The following is a 26,898-nucleotide window of genomic DNA, read 5'->3' as shown; positions in this document are numbered from 1 at the left end:
TTTCTTTATCCATTCACCTACTGAAGGACATCTTGGTTGCTTCTAAGTTTTGGCAATTTTGAAAAAAGCTGCTATAAACATCCATGTGCAGTGTTTGTGTGGACATAAGGTTTCAACTCCTTTGGGCAAATACCAAGTGTTTGATTTTGTAAGAAACTGCCAAACTGTCACCCAATACAATCTGCTTTTTAAAAATATCTTTTTATATACTGAGCTGCTTAAATTGAAGTTTTTCGAACTGGATTCATATTCTCAGAGTTTGTGAGAATATTGAGTTTGAAAAACACTGATATAGATGGGCATATGCTATAGAAACCCAGACTGTGCTAAGAGCATGCGTGAAAATGTTTTGTGGACAGTGTGGAAAAGAAGTCCTTAGTCATTAAAGGCTGTGGAGCCCTGGGATAGCCTGAGAGCTTGGTGAGATTGGTGTGAATAGCTATGTGAAAGTGGTAATGAGTATAGCAGGTCATAGACTGTGAGTGACCTTGTGACTTGGATAGAAGGTCAGATTATTGGAGAACAATGAATGCCTTACTAAAGATAATTTACATGAAAATAACACATATAGGGGCATCTGGATGGTGCAGTGGGTTAAAGCCTTTGCCTTGGCTCGGGTCGTGATCTCAGGGTCCTGGGATGGAGCCCCATATCGGGCTCTCTGCTCAGCAGGGAGTCTGCTTCCTCCCCTCTCTCTCTGCCTGCCTCTCTGCCTACTTGTGATCTCTGTCTGCCAGATAAATAAATAAAATCTTTAAAAAAAAGAAAGAAAGAAAGAAAATAACACATATATACTCTGTGAGTTGAAAGGGGTCCTGTTCACTCTTTTAGCCAATTCCTTTTACCTTTTGGCAGAATTGTACCTTAAATATATTTGTCTAATAGGTATCTTATTTTAAAACAGCAAAGAGGGGTAGGCACCTGGCTGGCTCACTTGGTAGAACATGTGACTCTTTGTCTCAGGGTTGTGAGTTCAAGCCCCATGTTGGGTGTAGAGATTACTTAAACTAAAATCTTTAAAAAAATAAAATAGTGGGACGCCTGAGTGGCTCAGTCGGTTGGACGGCTGCCTTCGGCTCGGGTCATGATCCCGGTGTCCTGGGATGGAGTCCCATGTTGGGCTCCCTGCTCAGCGGGGAGCCTGCTTCTCCCTCTGCCTTCGCCTGCTACTCTGCCTGCCTATGTGCTCTCTCTCTGACAAAAAAATAAAAAAATAATAATAAAAGAGCAAAGAAAAATTCATCACAATCACCATTGTACAGGAATAAAGCAGCATTATCTATAATAGCCCAAAAGTCTATCAGCTGATGAATAGATAAAGAAAATATGGTGTATCCATAAAAAAGAATAAAAAAGAATACATCTATAATGTATATCTTGAAAACATCATGCTTAGTGATGGGAGCCACACACAAAGAGTCAAATATCATATTATTCCATTTATATGCCATGTCCAGAATAGGAAATTCCATAGAGACGGAAAGTATATTGAAGGTTGTCAGGTGCTGGCAGGAAAGAGAATTGAAAGTGACAGCTAATTGAGTTTCTTTTGGATAATGAAATTAGATCATGGTGATAGTCGATAATTTTGTGAATATACTGAAAATCACTAAGTTGTACACTGTGAAAGGTTAATTGTGAGGTAATTATTATAATTACTATATAATTATAATTAAATATTATATACTTATTATAATTATAATTATAAGATAAGTTAAAGATTCCTTATTCCCCCGCAAAAGTTATTCTATAGCCATTGGTAACTGATTGAAATTTGAGGTGAATGAGAATCAAAGAATTAATTTCTATCTTGAGGGATTGATTGAGTAGTAATAATACCATTACTGAGATGTGTTTTTTTTAAAGACTTTATTTATTTATTTAACATAGAAAGAGATCACAAGTAGGCAGAGAGGCAGGCAGAGAGAAAGGGGAAGCAGGCTTCTTGCTGAACAGAAAGCCCAATGCGAGGCTCAATTCCAGGACCCTGAGATTATGACCTGAGCTGAAGGCAGTGGCTTAACCCACTGAGCCACCCAGGTGCCCCCTGAGATGTGGTTTTGAAATGGGTGGGGGACATCAGTAGCAGCAGGCCTGGAAATGAAGATAATGAGTTTGGTTTAGAAAATACTTTTTATTTATCTAGGACAGGGGCACTCCTTAGAGGCAGTTAAAAAAAAACTTAGGTCTGGAGATGAAAAGAGAGGAGAGTTGAGATGGAGATTTTGGGTCATTCAGGGCGCCTGGGTGGCTCAGTCAGTTAAGAGTCTGCTTTCAGATCAAGTCGTGATCTCAGGTCCTGGAATCAAGCCCTGCATTGGGATCCCAGTTCAGCAGGAAGCCTTCTTCTCCCTCTCCTGGCTTTTGCTCTCTGTTGCCATCTCTATCACTCTTTCTCTCAAATAAATAAATAAAATCTTTAAAGAAAAAAATATTTTGGGTCATCCAAATTTAGGTAATAAAGAGAAGATATGGGAGCATTTAGCAAAAAATTTTGGTATTGGGGAATTTGAAAGAAAAAGAACCTGTGAAACTGGAGAAGAATATAAATACAGTAGAAAAAAACCAGGGTGGAGCAGGGTCTTGGACACCTGGGACACCTGGGAAGTATAAGTATTGTTCTGTAGGATGAAGGTAAAAGGAGGCCTGAACCCAAAATTGCAGTGTTCTTACCATCCTTATTTTTTTTTTTTTTACAAAGAATCAGGTTAAGACCAGTAATTTCTGATTTACTTTGTTTGTTTTGTTTTTTCTATGTTACTAGTGCAATAGGAGCCAGAGAACATAAACTTTGAGAGCTTAAAAGTAGTTCTGTCAAATAGAAACATCTAAGTGCATTTTTATATTGGAGTAATAGGAAATTTCAGTCCCAGGAGGCAACTCACAAGTAGGAAGCATTTTAGAGCCCCAAATGGACTGAAGGGCTGGATTTTCAAAAAGCTGGCTTTATTCACTGTGTAGTCTCAGCTGCCCTGGCTTACAACAGCTTTCTGTTGCCAGAGCCTACAGATGAGAACTAGCAGAAGAGCACATTGTTTGACTAAGGCCCAAGTTTTTAAAACTATCTTAATTCTTACACAATCCTGCTAGGGAAACAAACCTCCCTAAACAAGAAACTTATTTTCATCCAAATTCCCCCAGAAGAATCCAGATCCCAGAATTGTAAGTACTGATCAAGGATGTGCAGGGGCGCCTGGGTGACTCAGCTGAGACTGACTCTTGGATTTGGCTCAGAACATGGGGATGGAGCCCCATGTTGGGCTTCATGCTCAGCACAGAGTCGGCTTGAGATTCTCTCTCCGTCTCTCTCTGTCCCTCCCCCTGCTCTCATGTGCACACACTTTCTCTCTCAAATAAATAAATCTTAAAAAAAAATGTGCAAAAACTTCTCTACAAGCGTTCCAATCTAATAAAAATCTTAACTGGCTCTAACAGTTTCTAGGGTGGCCAGGACTAGGAGATAGTTCTGTTTGTTTTTAAGATTTTATTTTTAAATAATCTCTGTACCCAGTGTGGGGCTTGAACTCACAATCAGGAGATCAAGAGTTGCATGCTCCACTGACTGAGGCAGCCAGGAACCCCCGATTACCTTGTTTCAACCTTACCTCAACCCTAAGAGATAGATACTTTAGATTTTGATCATCACTCTTTTACAATGGAGAAAATTACAGAGGTTAAGCTATTTGCCCAAATTCACATGGTTTCTAACTGGTGGCACCAGAATTAGCTCTCAATCTTGTGACTTCCTTTCTTGTATCTTTCCATAAGACATGTTGTCTTTGAAGTCTGGTCAGTGCTTCATTGTATTCCTTTTCTTTTAACACAGACTCAAACAAAGGACTTTTTATTCCCTTCCCCAATCGGGAAATAAAGGATTCCCTAATGAGTACTTCTGCAACCCCGGGCAGTGGTATACCAGATCAGAAATTAGACACTTTCCCGCTGGGAACACAGGTAATGTATTCATTTTCCTGTTGATCTGTTGACTAGTCAGTGATTAATACTAACAGTTCATTGGACTTTCAATTATTTATGAAGGTCTAGGTAGACTTGTTTGATTTATCAAAGAAAGAAGGGCAAACAGGATGCAGAGGACCTTCTCCATTAATTTCAACCTACCTTTTCCCTCTCCCCTACTATCCCATTATTAAAAGTGGTATATTTATACATACAACTTTTAGTACTTTTTATGCCAGGTATTTTGGCTCTCAAACAGGAATACAACAATTAGAGGTTTTGGCTGGTTTTAAAATTTCTCCATCTCCTGTTACTTCACTCCTTACATTTTCAACCTCTGACTTTTTTTTAAAGATTTATTTATTTATTTGAGAGAGAGAGAAAGAGAGCATGAGCTGGGGGAGAGAGAGGGAAGAAGCAGACTCCCCACTGAGCTCGGAGGCCCACATAGGACCCTGAGTTCATGACCTAAGCTGAAGCCAAGAGCCAGAGGCTCAGCCTGCTGAGCCACCCAGGTGCCCTTACCTCTGATTTTTTAATTACTCAATCTCAGCATCTCAAGCATGGCTTTCCCAAAGCTACCTCTTCATTGGAACATAAAAGAAGAAAAGTTAAGGGCTAAAGATGGCATAGAAGTTGTGGGCAGTGGGGAGGTAGAGATTGTGCAAGATGAGGCAAGAAGTAAGAATATATTTTTAGGGGCACCTGGGTGGCTCAGTGGGTTAAGCCTCTGCCTTCGGCTCAGGTCATGATCTCAGCTGAGGTCCTGGAATCGGGCCTCATATCGGGCTCTGCTCAGTGGGGAGTCTGCTTCCTTCTCTCTCTTTCTCTCTCTCCCCCTCTGCCTGCCTGTGATCTCTGTCTGTCAAATAAATAAATAAAATCTTTTTTAAAAAAAGAATAAATTTTTAGGGACACCTGGGTGGCTCAGTCAGTTAAGCATCTGCCTTTGGTTCATGTCATGATCGCAGGGCCCTGGGATCAAGTCATTCATCAGGCTCCTTGCTTAGCGGGGAGCCTACTGCTCCCTCTGTCGGCTGCTCCCCCGATGATATTCTCTCTTTCTCTATGTCTGACAAATAAATAAATAAAAATCTAAACAACAACAACAAAAAAAGTATGAGTTTTTAGTGAAAAAAATTGTTGGGAGGGTTATACAACCATTATATAAGACTCGTGTGTGCTCACTTTGGCAGCACACATACTAAAATTGGAATGATACAGACAAGATTAGCATGGTCCCTGAACAAAGATGACATGCAAATTCATGAAGCGTTCCATTAAAAAAAAAAGACTCATGTGTATAAGTATTATGCAGGAAGCAGAATTAACTACTTTATATTCTACTTCTCCTTTTGTCTGCATTTTCTGTGATAAATTACAAGCAATGAAATTGCTGAAAATAGCCAGAAGGAGAAAGAAAAGAAGCAAGGGCTCTGATTAATCCACATTTGGATAGTCAACACTGTACTAGTAAAAGGTTAGTAAGATTTTTTTTTTCAGTTTGAGTTTACCATACTTTCATCTTATAAAAAGACATATTAAAAAAAAAAGACAGATTAGTATTTAGTTGATTCCTTTGCTTTTGGAGATTCTCTTTAGGTGACTTAGAAACTATCTCAATTACTATTTTAAAATATTTTAGTATTTATTTTTTCTTAAAGATTTTATTTATTTGTTTGACAGACACAGCAAGAGAGGGAACACTAGCATGGGGAGTGGGGGAGGGAGAAATAGGTACCCCACTGAATAAGAAGCCCAAAGCCGGGCTAGATCCCAGGACCCTGGGATCATGACCTAAGCCGAAGTCAGATGCTTAACAACTGAGCCACCCAGGAACCCCTTAGTATTTGTTTTAAAGGAAATGTCTTGTAAGCTCATGTCTGGATGCCCATCAACTCTGTTTTCCTAAACATTCAAACTTTTTTTTTTGTTGCAGGAAGTGGCAAGAAGGGAGATCCCAAGCGACAATCACCAGGAAGATGGTAAATATTTTGTTCAGGAAGTATTTTTGTCCAACTAATCAGAGAAACCTAGATGAGAAGATGGAGATATCTCAGCCCTGGGGCCCTATACAACTAACTCTTTCTGCTTTTGTTGGGGCTCCCCTGGATGCTTAGTGACCTGTGAGGCCTTTCTGGTTGAAGAGTGGATATTCTGACTTCCTTTTTGACTTTTGTACTGGCTGGATGTTCCTTGTTTCTTTTTTCTTACCTTTCTTGCCCTCTTTTGGATTTATGTCTTTATTCATCAATTTGTTCTCTCTATTGGTTTATTTATAAGTTATATACTGTTTCAATACCTTTATTATTATTCCCCAAACTATAATATATGCCCTAAACTTATATAATTAAAAAAATTAATCAATACCTTAACTCTTCTCTTGGATAATTTAAAGACCTTAAAATACTTTACTCCTTTTAGTCTTTCCTGATTTAAATATTATTATTACAGATTTTAATTCTCACTATATTTTTAAAGCCACATGAAATTGTTATACAGTCAATGTTCATCTAAATTTATCTTTGTATTTACCACTTTGTTCTTCATTTATTTTTTTCATCCTAGATTTCCCTTCTGAGATCAATTTTCTCCAACTTACAGAATGTCTTTTAGAATTTCCTTTAGTGCGGGTTTATTCTGTTGAACACCTTCAGTTTTTGTTTGTGTAAAAATGCCTATATTCCACCATTATTTCTTTTTTAAGATTTTACTCATTTATTAGATAGAGAGACAGTGAGAGAGATCACAAGCAGGGGGAGTGGGAGAGGGAGAAGCAGGCTCCCCGCTGAGCAGGAAGCCCAATGCAGGGCTCAATCCCAGTACTCTGGGATCATGACTTGAGCCAAAGGCAGACGCTTAATGACTGAGCCACCCAGGCGCCCCATCCACCATCACTCTTAAAGAGTATTTTGGCCAGGTATAAATTTCTAGATTGGTAGTTATTTCTTCCAGAATATTGAAGGTATTCCACTGTATTGTTTTCGTTTTTGCTTTTGAAAAGTCAGCTGGAGGTCTTTCAGTCCTGCAGGGATAATCTGTCTTTTTTTTTCTGGCTCCATTTAAGATTTGCCAGTTGTCTTTGGTTTTCTTCAATATTGGCATGACATGTGGTTTTCTTTTGATTTATCTTGTTCAGTATTTATTACACTTGAATCTGTTAATTGTGTCTTATTAATTCTGGAAAGTGCTTCAAATATTGTTTGTGTCTCTTTCTTCCCCTCTGTCTTTCTGGGACTCTTGATTAAATAAATATGTAGTAGAAATTTTTATTTTGTCCTCTTTTTCTTTTATTCTTTTGTATTTTTCATTTTGTGGGGGGTTCTGATCTGCATCCTGGATAATTCCTTCTGACCCATCTTTCATTTTCTTTTTCTTTTTTTTTTTTTAAGATTTTATTTATTTATTTGACAGACAGAGATCACAAGTAGGCAGAGAGAGGAGGTAGCAGGCTCCCTGCTGAGCAGAGAGCCCGATTCGGGCTGGATCCCAGAACCCTGGGATCATGACCTGAGTCAAAGGCAGAGGATTTAACCCACTGAGCCACCCAGGTGCCCCTCACTAACATTTTCTTCAGCTGTGTCTAATCTGTTATTAATCTTTTTTCTTTTTTAAAAAAAATTGTATTTACTTATTTGACAGATAATAAGTAGAGAGGCAGGCAGAGAGAGAGAGAGAGAGAGAGAGAAGAGGAAGTAGGTTCCCTGTCCAGAAGAGAGCCCGATGCAGGACTCCATCCCAGGACCCTGAGATCATGACCTGAGCCGAAGGCAGAGGCTTAACCCGCTGAGCCACCCAGGCACCCAATCTGCTGTTAATCTTGTCTGCTGAGTTCTTAATTTCATTATTTTTATTTCTCAGTTCTGTAAGTTTTTTTAAAGATTTTATTTATTTATTTATTTGAAGGAGAGAGAGAAATAATGAGACAGAGAGAGAGAGACCATGAGCAGGGGGTGGGGAGAAGCAGGCTTTCTGCTGAGCAGAGAGCCCAGTGCAGGACTTGATCCCAGGACACCAGGATCATGTTCTGAGCTGAAGGCAGATGTTTAACCAATTGAGCCACCCAGGTGCCCCACAAAAACAAAGTTTTATTTTGTTCTTTTTCAAGTCTGCTGACTCAGTTTTTAGAAAGAGAAAATTTCCTGCTTGTTTTTAATTTTTTTCTTAAGATTTTATTTATTTATTTGACAGAGAGAGAGAGACAATAAGAGCAGGAACACAAGCCAGGGGAGTGGGAGAGGGAGATGCAGGCTCCCTTGCAGAGCAGGAAACCTGATGTGGGGCTCGATCCCAGGATCCTGGGGATCATGACCTGAGCTGAAGGCGGACACCTAACGACTAAGCCACCCAGGCGCCCCTGTTTTGTATTTCCTTATGCATAGTAAACATAGCTGTTGCATAGGCTATATCTATAAATTCCGATACCTGAAGTTTATTATCTTTTTTTTCTACTCATACTTATGTTGTCTTGTTTCCCTTTTTGTTTCTTTGCTTTGGCTATTTGCTATGTATTTGAAAAATTATTTAAAGGAATTATTTAAAGTCTTACATAAAGGTATCCTTTCCAGATCAGATTTTCATTTGCTTCTACCAGCACTATCATTCTGGGATCACTTAAATCCAGGCTCAAAGCTCAAGGTTCCCTGGGCCCACTCAGTTGATACAAACCTGGATTGTCAGTCAGTACAAGGGCTGACTTATTTCCAGTTTACTTTTACTCTGAAGGTTGCATTCTGCTTGGGGTTCCATCTTAATGTGTAGGTGAGGGTGGAATTGGGGGTAAGGATGGTTTGTCCTACTCCTTACTTTGGGTAGATGTTGAACTTCTGTCCCTTTTATCCTAAAACTTCTGAGGGTAAGTGTGACTTTCAGTGCTAGACTTACCTATATGTGTTCTTGCTGTTTCCTAGATTTTGGTCTAGAAAATCCTTACCAGCTAATAAGCTCTTTGATGCTTTAAATAACATGTGTCATCCCACTTTTTTAATGTCTTCAGTAAGAGGCACAGTCTGAATTATCTAATCATATCATTTGTTGTTAGATTCTTTTTGTTGCATAAAAATACTGTTCCTTTCCCTCACTGTGTAGGCTGGCCCTGGGTAAAACATTGATATTCTATAGGTGCTATAAAGATAAAAAATGCTTGGTTCTACTTCTTTTAAGTTAATGTGACTAACTCAGGTATGCTTCCTAAGGAAGCCCTTTAAGCACTTGAAACTCTGGAAACTCCAAAGAGCACAAAGACTTCTACTTGCCCCACTCTGACACTCTTTATCAATGACATACAGCTGTCTGAAAGAAATGCTTTATAGCTGGTTAGGGATTTTCATAGGTTTTTGATTCCCTGCCTTTTAATTGGCTTAGGATACTGGTTCCCAGTGTATGAATATAGGACCTCTGGCTGGAGTTTCAGAGTGAGGTTGGGCTTAGCTTTATTGTGAGGAGTCTGTGAAATCATAGACCTACCAATTATTGTGTATAGACTGAAGACAGAAGATCACAACTATTGTCATATGGGGTACACCAAAATTTTTGCATGAAAACAGCATCTAGAAAACTCTGATACTATAGTTTTAGGAGGAAATTCCTAGGGGATTAGGTTGACATGAAATTTATCTCCAGAATGCTAAAGATTCTTTACTGTTCACACAGCATCCAACACATTTTGTTGTTGTTCCATGTAAAAGTCCTTTTATCATTTTATGCTACTATTTATCAAAATTATAAACCATCGCTTCCTAAGAACTTTTTCTGGTAGACCGAGGTATGTCTAGTGAACATAGGTACCCTAGTGAACAGAGGTACCCTAACTGAGCCAAGAAGAATTCTCATTGTATTTTGTCTTTTCTTTTCTCCTTGGCGGTGGTTAGAATTTAGACGCTACTCTCCTCGTCAGTCTACGGTCCGATCCCCAGAGAAGATGACTAGAGAAGGGTACCGACTATCTTTTTTGGACAATAAGTCTTCAGGTTCTTCTCCAGAAAAGGATTTGATACTAAAACCTGATAATCACCAGCTTACCCATGATGTCTCATTGGGTAAACGTCTGGATGTGGGTGATTCTAGCCAGATCCATCCCTATCAGTTACCTTCAGATGCTGGTCTAGAAAATTATGATTGTCATTATTCTCACAATCTGTCCCTGCATGGAAGTCTTGGAAAAAGGCCTCAGAGAATCAAGAACTACCGTGAATATAGCATAAAGCCTTCAAATGACATGAAGGCCACCACATCCCATTCCTGTGGAGACTTACTGACTTCTCTGTCAAACCCTGACTCTAGCACCGGAAGGCTTTTGAAGCTTAGTTCAGGTAATAGCTTCCTGTGAGTTTATAGGCCTTTTTCCTAGTCATGAGATAGAGGTATAACTGAAGATCTTGGAGTTAACATTTCTTAAATTGCATTAGCATTTTTTTAATTTGATTTTGGGGTATCAGTAGCCAATGAAACTTCCAGAAATCTGCAGGATATGAGTTTAACATATAGATATATCATTAAAGAAAATATGCAGAAATGTAAGCTTCATAGCTATGTACTCTTATAGCTAAATATCATGCCAGGACATATTTCTAGTAACGTCTAGCCTTCTCTGGCCACAGTCGGAGCAATACACTTCACATACTACTTCATAGTAGTGAAGACAGAAGAGATGCATGTTATTCTCCACCCCTTGCCTACTGCTCTCATGTAGGCTTGTAGTATGTGGACAGTTGGATTTAGCCAGAGTTGGGTATTTTCAGGTGGAGGTGGGGAGGAAAAGGATCCATAGAGTTGAAGGTGTATAGTATAGTAGGGAGAGGTTATTATGACCATTGGACTTCTGGTGGGGTAGGGTTGAAAGTAAGACATGAAGGAGCTGAAAGGCAGGATCATCTCCCAGCCTGTTTCCTTCACAGATCTGTATGCCACAACACATTTCAACAGTGACCCTGCTCTGCTTGTTAATGTAGAGCAACAATTATCTACAAGTCTCAGTGATGTAACACCAGCACATGGATCTTTCCCAAACAATTCCGCCCTGGGAGACTCTCTACGGACACTGCTGTTGCCTACTGGGACCTCCGAACACAGAGAGAATCTGACCAAGAGGTCATTAAGCCCATCAAGGAGAGGATTCAAACGGAAGGACAATATTCTTGCCACCCTGAATCCAAAGACTGGTTTCAGAGATGCTACGGGAAGCGAGGCAAGTATTGATTTGTTTGTGCTTGTTCATCAAACACATCACATCCAAGACCTGTTGAGGGTAGTAGTGATTCTGACCAAGGGTACTTGGTACAAATTCAAAGGGATTTTCAGAGGCCAGTGGTTAATACTACCAGGCCAAATCCTGTGCTCTATTGTCCTTAGGAAAAGCATTCCCCTTCTGCTGCATTTTCTCATTTCTGTTACAGTGAGAACATTCCCTAATCTACTTCCAGAGTATAAATTTTGTGGGGACATACTCTGATAATAAGAAGTGGCAGACAGAGTTTACCACAGCAGGGAATACAGAAATTGCCAGGGGCTCTGAGTTGGCTGAAGAGTGAACTCTGTAGCACTAATGTTTATAATCTTAAAATCTTAAATTTTTCTTAACTTTTTAAAAAATATTTTATTTATTTACTTGACAGAGATCACAAGTAGGCAGAAAGGCAGGCAGAAAGAGGAGGAAGCAGGCTCCCTGCTGAGCAGAGAGCCCGATGCGGGGCTCTATCCCAGGACCCTAGGATCATGACCTGAGCCGAAGGCAGAGGCTTTAACCCTCTGAGCCACCCAGGCGCCCCCAAATCTTAAAATTTAAAATTATTCACAGTTTTTTTATTCATTTAGTAATAAATGAATAAACATATATATATATATCATATATAAATAAATACAAAATAATTGTGAATTTTACTGGGCAGATCTACCTATACATACTTCTATATAAGATTCTTACTAAATAAAAAGTGTCTTTAGTAGTAGATCCAACACTAGCATTTAACATATAACATTTAAAATATTACAGGGGAATCTGGGTGGCTCAGTTAACCATCTGCCTTTGGCTCAGGTTGTGATCCGAGGGTCCTGGAATCCCTGTGTCTAGCTCCCTGCTCAGTGGGGAGTTTGCTTTTTCCTCTTCCTCTTCCTTTCCCCTGTGGCCGTGTTCTCTCTCTCTCTCTCTCTCTTTCAAATCAAGAAAATCTTTCAAATGTTATAGAACATTTATGTTTACTATATGTTAACATACTAAATATAAACTTATGAGTTACAATTTTTAAAATACTCCCCAGGGGTGCCTAGGTGGCAGTGTTGGTTAAGCATCTGACTTGATTTCATCTCAGGTCATGATCTCAGTGTCATTGGGATTGAGCCTTATATCGGGATGCATGCTGAGCATGGAGTATGCTTGAGATTCTCTCTCCTTCTACTCTTCCCCTCATGCTCTCTCTTTCTAAAATAAATAAATGTCTTAAAATACAATAACCTGCATTTTTGGCAGGTCTCGTTGGCTCAGTCAGTAGAGCATGTGACTACTGATATCAGGGTCATGAGTTCGAACATCATATTGGATATAGAGATTACTTAAGTAAACTAAAAATTTTTTTTAAATGCTCCCCATTTTGTGATCTGTAAAATGTTTTTTTTTTAAAGATTTTATTTATTTATTTGACAGAGAGAGATCACAAGTAGGCAGAACAGAAGGCAGGTAGAGAGAGAGGAGGAAGCAGGCTCCCTGCCGAGCAGAGAGCCCGATGCAGGGCTCGATCCCAGGACCCCGAGATCATGACCTGAGCTGAAGGCAGACGCTTAACCCACGGAGCCACCCAGACGCCCCTGTAAAATGTTTTTAAAATGTTCTGCAAGTTTAATCTTTTTATACTACATGACTTAATATACTGAGCCATAGTTCTAGGTGTCAAAACTTAATGTTTTCTTCTAAAAATCTCTACTGATTATGATAGAGTGTACTGTTACCTTTGAAATTATCCTTGAATATACTACTATATTTGCTTGGACATAAATAACATTCTTTTTAAATCCAAACTGAGAGATGAAACCACCTTTTTTTTTTTTTTTTAATGTTAACACTTTAAATGTCCAGGATCTTACTTCCCATATTGTGTAAGAATGACAAATGGTTGGTGGTGGTTTTTTTTTTCTTTCTTGAGCCTCTCTCTAGTGACCTGGGCAGTTTGCATGGTTTGCCAGGAAACCACAGTCCGCCGATCTCTGCCAGAACCTCCCATGTGGCCACTGTCCTCAGACAGCTCTTGGAGCTTGTGGATAAGCACTGGAATGGCTCTGGCTCTCTCCTTCTTAACAAGAAGTTTCTCAGTAAGTGAATGCATTCTCAGCTCCTGAAGAAGGGTCAGAACCTTGCTTCTGCTCTGTGTTCCTATAAAAGCCACTCAGCCCCCTTAACTCGCAAGGAAAAAATTGTTTGCATGATCATCAAAATTTGTCAGTGGCACAGTAATTGACAAATCTGCATTTTTCTCATAGTCGTCTTCCCTGTTTATCAATATTCTTCCCTCATGTACCAATTGTTTTATACCTTTTGTGACTTTTTTTTTGCTAGTTTTTGGATAATATGTAGAGTGATGACATACGTAAAACAGAGCACTGTGGTGTTAATGATTATGAAAGGATTTTATGATCCTTGGGACAGTGCCAATAATAAATACAATAAAAATTGGGCTTGATCATCAGAATTCTAAAATGCCTGTTAAAATGTTATGATTTGAAAAACATGAATGAATAAATGACTTGGACTCTTCTTAGGGCTTCTTTTTTAGGAAGTTGGAGGAAAAATAGTACTGCAAATGTTGCCCCCACGTGTTTATTTGTTGTTAAATGGAAAGAGTTCAAGGAGATTTTGGTGGTGGTAAACGTTTAGGAAGAACTAGAAACTTTAAAGTTGCTTGGGCTTAATTTTTTTTCATTTCTAAAGGGACACATAAGAGAAAAAATCTTAGTATAGTTATTTTCCTTCCCACATTGACTCTCTGCTCTCATTTTTTAGGAAATTATCCTCAGGAGCCACTCATCAGTGACTAGAGAATAATAGCACAGGGCTATTGAGGGTGTACTCATGAAGGTCTACTGTTGTTTCTCCATAGAAGGCATGGGATGGAATTTCTTATCCATTATGAAACACCTCTTATACTTAGCAAATTCTTGTAAAAAGGAAATAGTAGATTATATTTGTCCTACTGAGCTGGTAGTCGTTGACTAGGAATACTGTGCTTTAGCTTTTAAGATTGGCCCGTGTGCCCAACCTGAATTTTTGGCAGGTCCTGCCCGAGATTTACTTCTGACTTTGGTAGTCCCTGCTCCTTCCCAGCAGTGGTGTCACTCACATCCTGAAGATACATCAAAAACCTTCCATAGGAGAGAGATGGAACTGAAGGAAGCTGGGCATGTGGTCCCTAATGACATGGTATGTTTCTCTCTCGTCTTCCTTTCCTACTCTTTCTTTACCAGAAAAGGACAGAGCAGCAAAACTAGAACAGCTTTGTGCCATAAACATCATCATCACCATGAACCTAGGTATTTGGGAACCAAAATCCAGAGAAGTCAGTCAAGGCAAATCAGGAACACAAAACTTGCCAGCATAGGAACAACTTGGAGGTTCTGCAAGGATGACTCCCTAATCTTAGCCCTATTCCAAAAATTCTAAAGACTTGGAGAAAGGGAAAAAAAATTACTTTAGAATGAAAATACTTAGGTTCGCATTTTGGAAGTTTATGGTTTAATTCCAATGAGGGAAGGCTAGTGTGTCTGGGATTGTGTCTTTCCTCCCTTCTGATGGAACAGAGAGCCTTGAAACAGGAGCCATTCCTAGAGGATCAGGCTGCTGACTTTGGGAAAGGAAGAAGGGACCCATATCTGTAGGCTTTTCCCCTCTTTTCTTAGCCTAAGAGGATTTTCACACACCAACTTAAGTTTCTAGAACTTTAGAGAGGTGACTCAGAATTGCTGGCCACTGTCCGAGAAGCACTTGTCCTGCAAGAGTAGTGAATAACTCACAGGAAAGACTGCATCTCCTTGTGCTGTTTGTTTGCTGCACTTGAGCTATTTTTACCAAAATTAAAATTCTAATGAGAAAGTCAGAGAGATGCTGAGCTCCATTTAGTTTATCACTAAAAGAGGAAAATGTTTTTTCAGTTTTCTAAAAGCCCTCCACAGATTTTCAGATTCTTAATGTATTTGTATTGTGTTTTCTCATCTAAAGGAAAGTTTGAAGCAAAAACTGGTCAGAGTGCTAGAAGAAAACCTCGTTTTGTCAGAAAAAATCAAGCAGTTGGAGGAAGGTGCTGCTACCTTGATTGTGAGTGGGCACCAGTCACACACTTATGGTGAGTTCAGGAAAGCAACATGTGGTGTGTCCCAAGACAACTGTTTGTTTATAGATGACCCATTTAATAAGCTTCATCAACTGAGGCTTCACCTCGGACCTACTGAATTAGAATCTGTTTTTAACAAAACCCCCAGGTGATTTGCAAGCATATTAAAGTTTAAGAAGTACTGTTCTATGAGACTGACTTCCTTAGGACCAGAGTTCCCGTGCTTCATTATTGCAGGCAACGGTAACATTTTGGGGGAACTAGGTATGAGTACCTTGACTACAAATTCAGTTTGTGCATACTCATTGAGTTATTACTATGTGCCTAACACAGTTCCAGATGTTTTCACAAATTCCATAAGCACTGAAGGACCTACATTCACAAACCAAAATGGAGAATATAGAGAGGTCTAACGTGTTGACTCTGCTAAACGAGGATTGAATCCTCATGACCATGGTGGGGCAGGGTTATTAACCCTAGTGAAATTCTGAAAAATAAACTAATGTGCAGTATTAAATGATTGAATTTTAATTCTGATATCTCTGTTCCTAAGCCCCATATCTGCTGTCTCTGAAGGAATGGTGAATGGAGTGCAGAGATGGAGGCAGTGGGGCCCTCAATTGTTTAGATGGCCACCCGACTACTTAAGCTCTGCTCAAAGATAGTGGCTTGGAATCCTGTTCACGCCTGGCTATTGTACCCTTTGTAGATGATCTTCTGCGCAAAAACCAACAGCTGAACATGCAGGTGGCTTGCCTGAACCAGGAGCTTGCCCAGCTGAAAAAGCTGGAGGAGACAGTGGCCCTTCTCCACGAAAGTCAGAGGTAGGAGAGGGCCTATCTAGCTAGCTTCTGGAGGCAGATACTTACTTTCCTTTATCAGCTTTGTCTTATTTGATGATGTCTGGATCCTTTTCAAAATAACTCCATTCTGTGTGTAAACCTCATGCATGTAGGTGTATCTGTGTGTAAGTCTTCTGTGTTCCAGGACACATGAGGGACTAAATGTCTTTGCTGGCATCAGTGGGTTGCAGCACCTTAAAAATAAGTAGTTTCTCGCTAGATCCAACAGGATCCTTGTTTGAGTCAGCTAGCTTTCCTTTGTCACTGTGTGCCCCTAAAATCAGCCATCTGGCTCTTCTGGGAAATGCCTGCCTCCCAGTGATCTCAGGAGAGACATCAAGCACTTAGGGAGAGTGATGAAAGTCCAATGTATTTGTTCTCTTCAGAGGAGCTCGACAACATCAGCCTCTTCAAAAAATGGTACCCTCAGAATGCCAGCCAGACAAATCAGAAGCTTCAAGACTATTAGTACATTTACAGAAGCTCTTGACATTTTGATTTGCAAAACACCTTTGCTATGACTTTCCTTGAAGTTTAAACATAAGAACCCCATCCCCATACTTGCATCCTCACACTTTACTTCATGAATATCTTGCGAATTAGGATAGCTTCATATTCAGAGAATTAGACCCAGACCTTTTCTAGATGGCTTTTTTTTAACTATTCATTATAATTATTTCAAACACAAAAGTAGAGGAAGCAGCATAAAATCATCCTTCTCAAACAGGGTATCAGAATCACCTGAAAAATTTAGTGAAATATAGATTGCTGGGTCCCCAGCCTGAGTTTCTGACTCAGCAGTTCTGATGGGTACAGAGAATTTACATTTCTAATAGGCTTCCAGGTGATGCTGTTGCTGATTTGGGGACCGCATTTTGAAAACATTAGGGTATATCTCTTTAAGTGATGTATAGTCAAATTGCTATATATATATTTTTAAAAGATTTTATTTATTTATTTGACAGACAGAGATCACAAGTAGGCAGAGAGGCAGGTGGAGAGAGAGGAGGAAGCAGGCTCCTTGCTGAGCAGAGAGCCCAATGCTCGATCCCAGGACCCTGGGATCATGACCTGAGTGGAAGGCAGAGGCTTTAACCCACTAAGCCACCCAGGCTCCCCTCAAATTGCTATATTTTAAAGTAACTTGAAAGAATTCTTGTGTGTGTTGTTAAACCATCAATTCAATATACAGCCTCAATTTGTTTCATTTTGCTTTTGATTCATAAGGAATTTAGTTGTTTTTATTTACTCTTGTTTTGTAATTATGTAAAACATTTATTTACATGGTCCCAAAGTCAAATCTACAAAATGTTATCTTATTCAGACAAATATAAAAAGCATAATGTTGTTTTAACGTTTTTTCTTAGAAATCACTTCACAGCAGTATATAGAGTTAATTTTGCTTCCTTTTTATAACTGCATAGGACTCCAACTGTAATTAGTCTTCTTTTTTTTTCTATTTTTTTTAAAGATTATTTATTTATGTGACAGAGAGAGAGAGAGAGGTCACAGGTAGGCAGAGAGGCAGACAGAGAGAGAGGGGGAAGCAGGCTCCCCACCGAGCGGAGAGCCCGATGAGGGGCTCGATCCCAGGACCCTGAGACCATGACCTGAGCTGAAGGCATAAGCTTAAACCACTGAGTCACCCAGGTGCCCCTGATTAGTCTTCTATTGATGGACATTTAGGTGGAAAGTATTTTTGCTGTTACAAATAGTATTACAATGAACAATATTGTGCATGCTTTTTTTTTTGTTAGCCTCTGATAGCTTTTAATATTACATGGTAATACAGAGTCCAAGAATACAGTCATGACTAGCACCATTAGTTAATTAGGATCAATTAGATGAAGTAGAAGTTAAGATTTGGGGGTAGAAATTGGAGGCCTGGTCAGGTGCCAGTCTTCCAGTACTTCCACTTACCTCATCATGAAAGTGCTTTGGAAAGAAAAGAACAATCACTATATAAAATGTGAACTTATGTTATTGCTACAGTCAGTCTGGAACATAATCAAACAGAACTGTAATGAAGATAGAAACTGTCAGCCTGCTTTTAAAATAACCCACTCATAAATTGGTCAGTTCTTTCTATTTAAAGATGTTACTTCATTTTACATTTGTCTTTAGTAAACATTTCAGGTCTGAATAGCATCTGCTTTGCTTTTATGACTTCATGACTGTCTTTTTCGCCTGTGCCTCAGATCCCTGGTGGTAACTAATGAGTATCTGCTGCAGCAGCTGAATAAAGAGCAAAAAGGTTATTCTGGGAAAGCACTCCTGCCTCCTGAGAAGAGTCATCATTTGGGGAGATCGTCACCCTTTGGGAAAAGCACGCTGTCTTCCTCCTCACCAGTGGCACATGACACGGGTCAGTATCTAATACAGAGTGTCTCAGACTCTGTTCCAGAGCCTAGTTTATGGAGCTAGTGCTGAGCACCTTCTCTGCAGCTTCCCCCTCAGCCCCAGGGGCGCTCTCGGTGTCATTGCCACTAGTATGGTGGTATTTACCTACAAGATTAAGAAAAAATCTTATTCTGATTACATTGTATTGGTCCTTTTTATTTCCTTTTTTTTTTTTTTTTAATCTCCTCCCATTGGGTCATTCTTTCTCCCTGCCCACAGAAATAGTTGGCACTTAATCCTACGCATCATATCACATAGAAACATTTGGCTGAAAATGTTGAAAGGAAAAAAACATCAGACATTTTTTTGAGTGTCACTTGAAACTATGTAGTCGAAGGTTAAAAAAGAACATCAACGGCCAGGTATGTTTTGTGTTAGAACAAATTTCGGAGATTCTGTATTGATTGGTCCATCAAACACGTTTTGAGTTTCCTCCTATGATAGTGAAAAGGTGACACTGTCTGGGGTCAGCTCAGGAGCAACCAACAGTTTAGTTGAGAAAAGCAAAACTCGTGTGATGGTATTTGGTATTGGTATCAAACAGGTCTAAATACAAGCCCAAAGGTGCCCTGGAGAGAGAAACAGGGAGAGAGAGAGAGAGGCAGAGGAAGGACTTCCCACTCTGGGGAGTTGGAGAAGGCATCAGTGAGGACCTGTCATATGAGTGGAAGTTTGCAGAATTATAGTGGTAACAGATAGAAGGGGCATGTGGAGTCTCCCAGGCCAAGAATGCACAGAAAAGTCTGAAGTCCCTAGAGGGATTGCAGGGCGGGAAAGATGTGGGTCATGATGTGGGTCATGATCCTGGGAGAATATATATATTCTCCTGGGAGAAGGAAAAAAAAATATATATATATATATGACCTTCCTAGCCTGGGAGATATGGTGTCAGGAAATGTCTGCTAAAGAAATGATCTTTCTTTTTCTTTTTCTTTTTTTAAATTTTATTGTAGTTATGTTAAGGAATCTCTATGCCCAATGTGGGGCTCAAACTTTTGACCCCAAGATCAATAGTCACATGCTCCTCCCACTGAGCCAGCCAGGTGCCCCTAAAGAAAAGATCTTTTTTTTTTTTTTTAAGATTTTATTTATTTATTTGACAGAGAAAGATCACAAGTAGGCAGAGAGGCAGGCAGAGAGAGAGGAGGAAGCAGGCTCCCTGCCAGGCAGAGAGCCTGATGGGAGCTCAATCCCAGGACCCTGGGATCATGTCCTGAGCCGAAGGCAGAGGCTTTAACCCACTGAGCCACCCAGGCACCCCAAGAAAGGATCTTTTAACTGAGACCTGAAGAATGAATAAGAAGTCACCGAGCAAAGCATAGGGCCAGGGACAGAGACAATGGGAAGGAACATGGTCCGTTCAGGGAACTGAGGTGCTGAGATGAGTAGGAACTAGGTCGCACTGGTCCTTGAAGATTTTAGATGGGAAGACAAAGGAGTGACATTTGTGTTTGAGAAGCTTTCTATGTAAGAGGAGTGGGTTGAGGGCCATGTGGAGTAGGGGAAACCAAAGAGGAGGCAGAGATGTGAGCGAAGACTGGTGTAGTCCAGACCAGAGATGAAGCTTCCAGATGTTAGTTTTGGGTTCACTTTACATAAGTACCCTGTATTTCAGCCCCGAGGCATAATTTTTCCAAATCCTGATTGTTTGGGCATTTAAAAATCGATGGGAAAGATAATGAAAGTGGCTCTAGGTATGTTTCTGCTTCACGGTAGTCCAGGCAGCTAATGTTGCCAGGGAGCATGCAGAAGGCAAAGGACTGTCAACCTAACTCCGTGTTGTGCTTCTCTTCATCTCCAGGGTCGTGTCAGAGAGTGAGACAGACAGGTGGAAAGATTACACACTTATTTGCTCCCCTGACCCAGGTACTCTGCAGGGAAGGAGAGCTATAGCCAAAATAATGAGACATGAAGATCACAACCAAGATCGCACACCTCTAAGTTATAAATAAAATCCACAGACCTCTGAATTTTACATGGGTTCTCAAAAGAAGCATGTACAAAGGAGCCGTAAGTTTCTTTGAGGAGCATGGCCCTGCAGGAACTCAAGTGAGCTTGTACTCTGTGGAAGTAGTAAGAACAGCCCCCTTCCTGACTTTCCTAGGCCTGCCCTGGCCCCGTTAAAAGGACCCCCAAAACTATAAACCTTGCCCAGGTAGGGTAGGCTCAGCCAGTAGCCTTATAGCCCTGAGTTGTCGTATTTCAGGGTCCTGGCTCAGTACACAGGCCAACTTACTGGGTAGATCCTTGAGGGGAAAATAATGAACTTCTCAACCCCAGCTCTCCCTTCCTTGCCCTATGGACATCTGATAATGCTAGACCTAAAACACATTTAGGGTCCCTCTAAGGAGGAGCAGACTGAGTCAATTACCTTTCACCCTATTTCCTATTGGCACTGAAAGTGACTGGTCCTGCCCCAGGCCAGGCACCTCTCTAGGGCTGCTGGCCATGTCTGGGGGAGTCAACTGTGTTTCCTAATTTCCCTTGGTCCAGAGGGCAGGGACAGGGATGGGGTGTCAAAGAGAGGGCCAAAGAGTTGTTGCCCTGTGGAGCTAAGTGGGCTCAACATAGAGTGGGGAAGGTTCCTGAAGCAAGTAGAAAGTCAGTGGAGAGGGATTTCTCACCATAGGCCTGGCACTGTTGGGAGGAAAAGGGAAACAGGGCTGGGATTGAAACTGGATTCTCAGGCAAGTTCTACATCCAAAAGGAGGAGCAGGGCCAATCTGACAAGTGTAGTCTTCTTGCCAGCCATACATAGAGTTTTAATGGCTCTGTCCCACAGAACCTAACCTCTCTTCCTTGCCTACGTAGCTTTGCTAGCCAGGGTACCCAAAGCTTTCCACCATGAGGAGACTGTGGAGGATGGAAGTGATAACTGAAGGGCTGAAGGAGCATTATTTGGGTGGCCAATGCCACATACCAGATTCTGCTAGATCCATCAGTCCTTAAGGAGTTTACTGGCTCCAGGAGGGCCTTTATTTCTCTCAGGTTCCATAACTACTTTTCAAGAAGAGGTGCTTTACTCCTATAAGGTAGAGTTTTGTGGCTCAGCCTTTTCTCTCTCTGGACTCCTCTAAACCATGTTGCTAGTCAGAGGAGGAGCTGAGCTTGCTGCTCCCCTATACAATGGATGGTACTCACCTGCTTAATAGCCTGGACCAATTGACAATACAGTTAAATTTTCACTATGGGAATTATTTTAGTAAATGCAAGCCAGAAGGATTTGGGTTTCAGTCTTATTTTGCTCACTTAAGTTTGCAATTCAACAAATTCCATAAGGCTGAAGAAATCATTCCTCTCACTGTCTGATGGTGGGAGAGATAAAGCTCTCTGAAACTCCTCTCTGGGCAGTATGAGGTCAGCTGAGTCAGGAGGATCCCATAGCTGCCAGCTGTTAGACTAGGCTTTGCTGTGTCCAGGTGTTGACCTCCCCACTGAAATCCCCATCTCATCTCCCTAGTGTCCCTGCCCATACTATTCTTCTCCAGCCCCACCCCAAATAGAGTTGGACTCAGGGACTCTAGGCCTACCTGGGGAAGGAACATCCCAGAACAGTCTATGGGATGAGGGAATAAAGAGCTATAAGCTTTGCTGCCTTATCTATGTCAGGAAAAAAAAAGGGGGGGGCATTTGTGGGTGTGTATCTGTTAAGCCTTTTCTAGCATCCTTGGGAGTTGCCCTCTCCTGGGCAGGCCCTAAGTTCCATCTAGTCTGCTTGTCAGTGGGAAGGAAGGAGAGTTGGCCCCAAAGCCTTGGGCTTGGAAATAGCTATGGCCTAATACCCAGAGCCTTAGAGAAGAAAACAGGTTGATCTCAGGCACCAGAGATTTCCCCTCTCCTCTCCCAACCTGGGATGTTGAACAAATGCGAGGGAATCAGTAAGCAGCCCCTTCACTGTTGGACATCCTGCTCACCTGCCAAAGGCTGGTGTTGGGTGCCAGGCTCTATCACTGGCCATCCAGCACCATTTCTGGAAATCAGTGTTAGGGCTTGCTGTTAGAAAAAGCCTGGCCTGGGGCAAGAGACATGGTTCCGGGCTCTGTTCTGCAGAAGCCCCCTCACTCTCTGGGCCTCAGCTCTAAAATTAGGGAGTTGGACTATCTACTTTCTAACATTCCTACTGGTCTTGCATTCTCTGACCTTCTCAGTTAGATCCCAAAATGACTAACCTTGGTGGCCCCATTGAGGTAGGGACCTGTCAGCAGACATACACCTGAGGCCTGGCACTGGGCCCTCCCTAATACCTGGCCCAGGCCTAGTCTGCTGTCTCATTCCTCTTTCCTGGAGAGACCAAGACTGAACCCTAATAGGACAGCAAGCTGTGATCTTAAGATTATGGGTAAAAACAGAGGTGAGATGCCTTAGAATTTCCTAAGGAGCATCCTCAGGCAGTCTGGCTCTGTGCTAATGGAAGGGGCCTGATGTATGTCTTTTTCTGGGCAGAGTGTGACATGCAAGTGAGTGGCAACAGAGGTCATGAAGGTGTGAATGTCATTAACCCTATTATTATAAACCTGACCAGGCCATATTGGTACAAAAGGTGTCTTTATTGAGGTCTGGGTAAGAATTAGGCACTTGGCCAGAGCAGCAGCTTAAATATGAGGCAAGCACGCAGGGGTTAGCCATGCCTGGGGCTAGGTTGGGGCAGTGAGGCAATAGGCACAGACTCTCCCCAGATAGCTGAAGTCATGGAGGAAAGAGGAAGGGGAAGGGGATGCAGAGCAGTCTGGGTGAGAGTCCTAGTGGGGCTGGGTAGAAAGCGCTGGGTGGTAGGTCCAGCAGGGAGGGGACAGGGCTCTCTTGCTCCACATGCCCTTTAGGCCCAGGCCTGAGCATCTGTTGGGGGCAGCCGCACTGGGGGCCTTCGCAGGCCTCACTTCTTGACCTTGGCATCATAGGTGCCCGCATTCTTGTAGGCACTCACATAGCCGCTGTCATCCAGGATGTCCTGACGCCCAGCAATGCCCTTGCCCTTGCCGCTCTCATCGAAGCGCTCCTTATGGGAGCCTGTGTACTTGCTGGTGTCAGTCAGCCGTTCCACAGCACCTCCTGTCTTTGCTTTCTGTTTGGATAGAGTTGTTCCCCCAGGGATGCCTGGTTAGGGAACCCAGCCCTCCACCCCCAGCCATGATTCCCCATATCCCCGTCAGCCAAGGTACTTACGGTGACTCCCACATTGGCTGGCTCCTTGCCTGCCACCAGCTGGCAGATAGCATCAAAGGCTTCCTCCTTACTCTTCCCTTTGAATCGCTTCATTGCCAGCTCTTCTAGGGCCTTCTTGAACTCCTCATAGTTGATAACCCGAGCAGACTTTCCCCTGCCAGGTATGTGGGCACCATTAATTTTCCCCCTTCCCCATGTCTTCCCTGGTTCCAGCCCCCCAGTTCCCCACCTTCTGGGAACATCAGAAGCAAGGACTGCCTGGGGCTCACTTGACTTTGGAGAAGACGATGTCGACATCCGTCCCTGTCACCGCCTTTCCGTCAGCCACCTTGCAGTCCTTACACAGCTTGGCCCAGTTCTTGCCATTCATCTCTTGCCCACTGGCCTTGGGGTCACCATGGATGGCAAATTTGCGGAAGCTTTCCTCCAGCCCAGCCACATCGGTGCTCGTTGCCATGCCACCCTGTGGTGGGCGGGGGAGACATGACCCACCTCAGTCACCTCTCAGCCAAGATACCCCTACTCTCCCCAGGGCACAGAACATCACTGCCTCTACCTCAAAATCTACCAAGGTCTGAGTAACTGCTGTAACTGAGTTATGCGCACTTGTGCCATAAACCCTCAGAATCGTACATGGAGCTGCCTGGGGAAAGGGGCTAGTACTCCGTATGTCCCTGGGCCTCAGAGCCCCAAAAGGAAAGGTACTGTCACTTAGTGCCAGCCCTGGCTTAGAGTAGAGTTCAAAAGATGAAATCATGATGCCCACACTAGGCTGGGAACAGAGTGGCACTGTCCAGAAAGACTGTGAGGGCAGCAGCTGGGGCCATGGCTTTGTCTGGCCCTGGCACGAGGCCTGCTGGGGTGGAAGTGAGGTTGGCAGGGCTGGCCCCCCTCCCTAGGAGTTCCATGCCTGGCTGCTAGCTGGGCAGGTATTTAGGACAGGGTCTCTGTCAGGGTCATCAGGACCCAGCAAGACACAGCCCAGGCTGAGAAGGGAGCCAAAGCATAAGCAGGGGTTATGTGCCTTAGGCAGGGGTGCAGCTGGCCCAGCCAGGGCCTTGTTACTATTTGCTGTTAAACAAAAACATGAGGGGAGCAGGAGTTTGGGGCTGGCCTGGCCACAGTTTGTGAAGCCTGGAGACAGTTGCTAAGGGAGGGTAGTGCTACTGGGAGAATGTTGCTAAGGGCAGGATGGTGTCAGAGTGGCTCAGAGAGAAGCTCCCAGTGCTGCTGGGCTGGGCTGGGCTAGGGAACTGGGGCCCACGGGTGCGGCACACCAGCACTCCCAGCGCCTGGAGCACAACCATGGCCGCCTGGCCCCTTGCCATCCATTGGTGCTGTAACCTCCCAGTGTGTAGAGCTTAGGAGGAGCAGGTGATTTGGGGACTAGCATGGGTAGGGGTTGTAGAGTTATAAGCCCCCAGAGGCATGTTGGTGACTGGAACTATGGCCTTGGTTCTATAATCCACACACCTACACCCTATGCTGAAGCATACTTCCTCAGCCTTCAATACTTCCCCCACCTTCAATCTTCCATGGAAGCCCCTGGCCACACCCTGAGCACCGTCACACCAGTCCACACTGCCATAGCTGAATGCACTCAACCCTGGCACTCAACATTCTCGGCCTTATTCCCCTGACCGCGCCCTTAACCAGCTGTGGGACTGAGGGCCTAGACCTTTACCGCAGCACCCCCACACACACATCCATTAACAGCTCAGTACAGAAAACCACCAATAATACCCTCAGCCCTGCACTAAAGTGTCCCTACTACACCTTCACAGTCCCCCTGCAGTCCCCTGAACATACCTACAGCCCTGCACTGAAACTCCCTTCATGCATCACAGCCCAGTACTGAGGCCTCCTTGATCATACCTTCAGCCCTCCACTACAGCTGCCTCCATCCACACACACCCAGTCTTGGGATTAGGACCCCCCCAACATACCCACAGCTCTTACTGAGCCCCCCAACCGGAGCTTCACAACTCACCCCCTCTCCATAGACCTGTAACCATTGTCCGCAACTCACAGTTTTCTGGCCTCATGCTCAACCCCGCCCTGAAGCTCCCCAAGTGTCCACACCCACAGACGTGCATTTCCAGACTCCTAGGTACTGCACTGAGAGCCCCCATGTCGACTCCTGAGCACACACTGCATCTCCAGTGCAGCCGCCTGACCACACCCTCAGTCATGTCCTCCGCAAACATCTACTTCTGCCTTTTATCCTAAGGCCTCCAGTCACCACAGCCTGGGCCCCTAAGGAACTACACCCCCTTTATATTTACCGCTGGCCTTAACACTGAAAACCCCCTCCCAGTAACCACCCTCACCCGTCCCTAAGTTGCAATTTCTGGGACTGGTCCCACAGCCCCTACATTGTAGTGACTCTGTGGGCCCACAATCCCAGGCCACACAGCACTCCCCTTCCCTCCTCCTACTGCAGCCTCCCACCAGGGATCCAGAGACCCAGACCAAGGATAAAGTCTGGGGGAGCTTGCGGGCCACAGATGCTTGTCCCAGGTGACTGGCAGGATCCTGCATCCAGTGCTCACTCTTGTCTGTGGGAAGGATTCTTGGTACTAATCAGGTGGAGTCCGGTCACAGGCCGCAGTCCCAGTAGTCTAGCAGGCCAAGGATGCAGCAGCCACGCCCAAGAACGGAGGCCACCCGCTGGCCCCCACTGGGACAGCTGGAGTCATCAATCAGCCGGCCGCGGAGGTGGGGGAGGAACGCCTGGGGCCCAGGGCTGGGCCGCTCAACTGGCTCGGTACCATCTGGGATTGGAACCCCTTCCAGGGCGCTCCCATCCCACCTCCTTCCTTATCATGCAGGATATGGATTAGGGTGGTCGGCGCCCGGGTCTCTTACCTGCTTCCACCTGGTGGCTGTTCCTGCAGTGCGTGTTCAGTTGACAGAAAGACGCTAGAACGGACCGACGGACACGAGACCAGGCGGCTCCCAAGCTCTGCTCCCTGCCGGCTCCAGGGCGGGACTGCAGCCCGGGCGGTTCCGCCGTATTATCCCCTGTTTCTCGGTCTCCATAGAGACAGCGAGTCCCACCCCGAGGGCTGTCTCAGCGGGAGAATGACCAAGGTCACGCTGGCCCCACCCACTAGACCCCGCCCCCTCTGCGCTCCAAGGGGCGGGGGCGGGTGGGTAGGTGGAGCTACTGCTTAAGCCTTATCCAGGGCAGCTCCATGGCTTTCACGCTGGGAGAGGCCCGC

The 26,898-nt window shown here is 43.4% G+C and overlaps 2 protein-coding genes and 1 non-coding gene across 8 annotated transcripts in view; 2 read left to right on the top strand and 1 right to left on the bottom strand.

The window, feature by feature from the left end:
- Nucleotides 1-18,988, top strand: part of LRRC36 (leucine rich repeat containing 36) — a 44,567-nt gene extending 25,579 nt beyond the window's left edge. For 3 of the 6 annotated variants that reach the window (XM_044255959.1, XM_044255964.1, XM_044255962.1), the window contains 9 exons: nt 3,827-3,954; nt 5,897-5,942; nt 9,828-10,268; nt 10,854-11,143; nt 13,092-13,257; nt 14,217-14,362; nt 15,158-15,281; nt 15,979-16,093; nt 18,310-18,649. In XM_044255959.1, the coding sequence (XP_044111894.1) occupies nt 3,827-3,954; nt 5,897-5,942; nt 9,828-10,268; nt 10,854-11,143; nt 13,092-13,257; nt 14,217-14,362; nt 15,158-15,281; nt 15,979-16,093; nt 18,310-18,535 (1,682 nt within the window). In that variant the 3' untranslated portion in view covers nt 18,536-18,649. Of the gene's footprint in view, nt 1-3,826; nt 3,955-5,896; nt 5,943-9,827; nt 10,269-10,853; nt 11,144-13,091; nt 13,258-14,216; nt 14,363-15,157; nt 15,282-15,978; nt 16,094-18,309; nt 18,650-18,730 lie in introns of those variants that run through there. The other 3 variants (XM_044255960.1, XM_044255961.1, XM_044255965.1) reach the window with 3 other exon arrangements.
- Nucleotides 5,138-5,244, top strand: LOC122914793. The gene has a single exon (XR_006385870.1). It is a non-coding gene; the product is annotated as a U6 spliceosomal RNA (small nuclear RNA).
- A 4,049-nt stretch (nt 18,989-23,037) lies between the features above and the next one.
- Nucleotides 23,038-26,698, bottom strand: TPPP3 (tubulin polymerization promoting protein family member 3). Its single transcript, XM_044255954.1, has 4 exons — nt 26,543-26,698; nt 23,944-24,137; nt 23,675-23,828; nt 23,038-23,573 (listed from the first exon to the last, which is right to left on the bottom strand). The coding sequence occupies exons 2-4, from the start codon at nt 24,129-24,131 to the stop codon at nt 23,385-23,387; spliced, it is 531 nt and encodes a 176-aa protein (XP_044111889.1). The 5' UTR covers nt 24,132-24,137; nt 26,543-26,698; the 3' UTR covers nt 23,038-23,384.
- Between the last annotated feature and the right edge of the window lie 200 nt (nt 26,699-26,898).

This window comes from Neovison vison, chromosome 7, assembly GCF_020171115.1.
Source record: "Neovison vison isolate M4711 chromosome 7, ASM_NN_V1, whole genome shotgun sequence".
NCBI classification, from domain to species: Eukaryota; Metazoa; Chordata; class Mammalia; order Carnivora; family Mustelidae; genus Neogale; species Neogale vison.
Note: the sequence above shows the minus strand (reverse complement) of the source record. Positions and strands in the feature narration are given on the sequence as shown.

Coding starts and splice junctions, on each gene's coding strand:
- TPPP3 (XM_044255954.1), bottom strand. CDS start 24,131: ATGGCAACGAGCACCGATGTGGCTGGGCTGGAGGAAAGCTTCCGCAAA. Junction 23,829..23,943: donor ATCGTCTTCTCCAAAGTCAA/GTGAGCCCCAGG, acceptor CATACCTGGCAG/GGGAAAGTCTGCTCGGGTTA. Junction 23,574..23,674: donor CAGCCAATGTGGGAGTCACC/GTAAGTACCTTG, acceptor CTATCCAAACAG/AAAGCAAAGACAGGAGGTGC.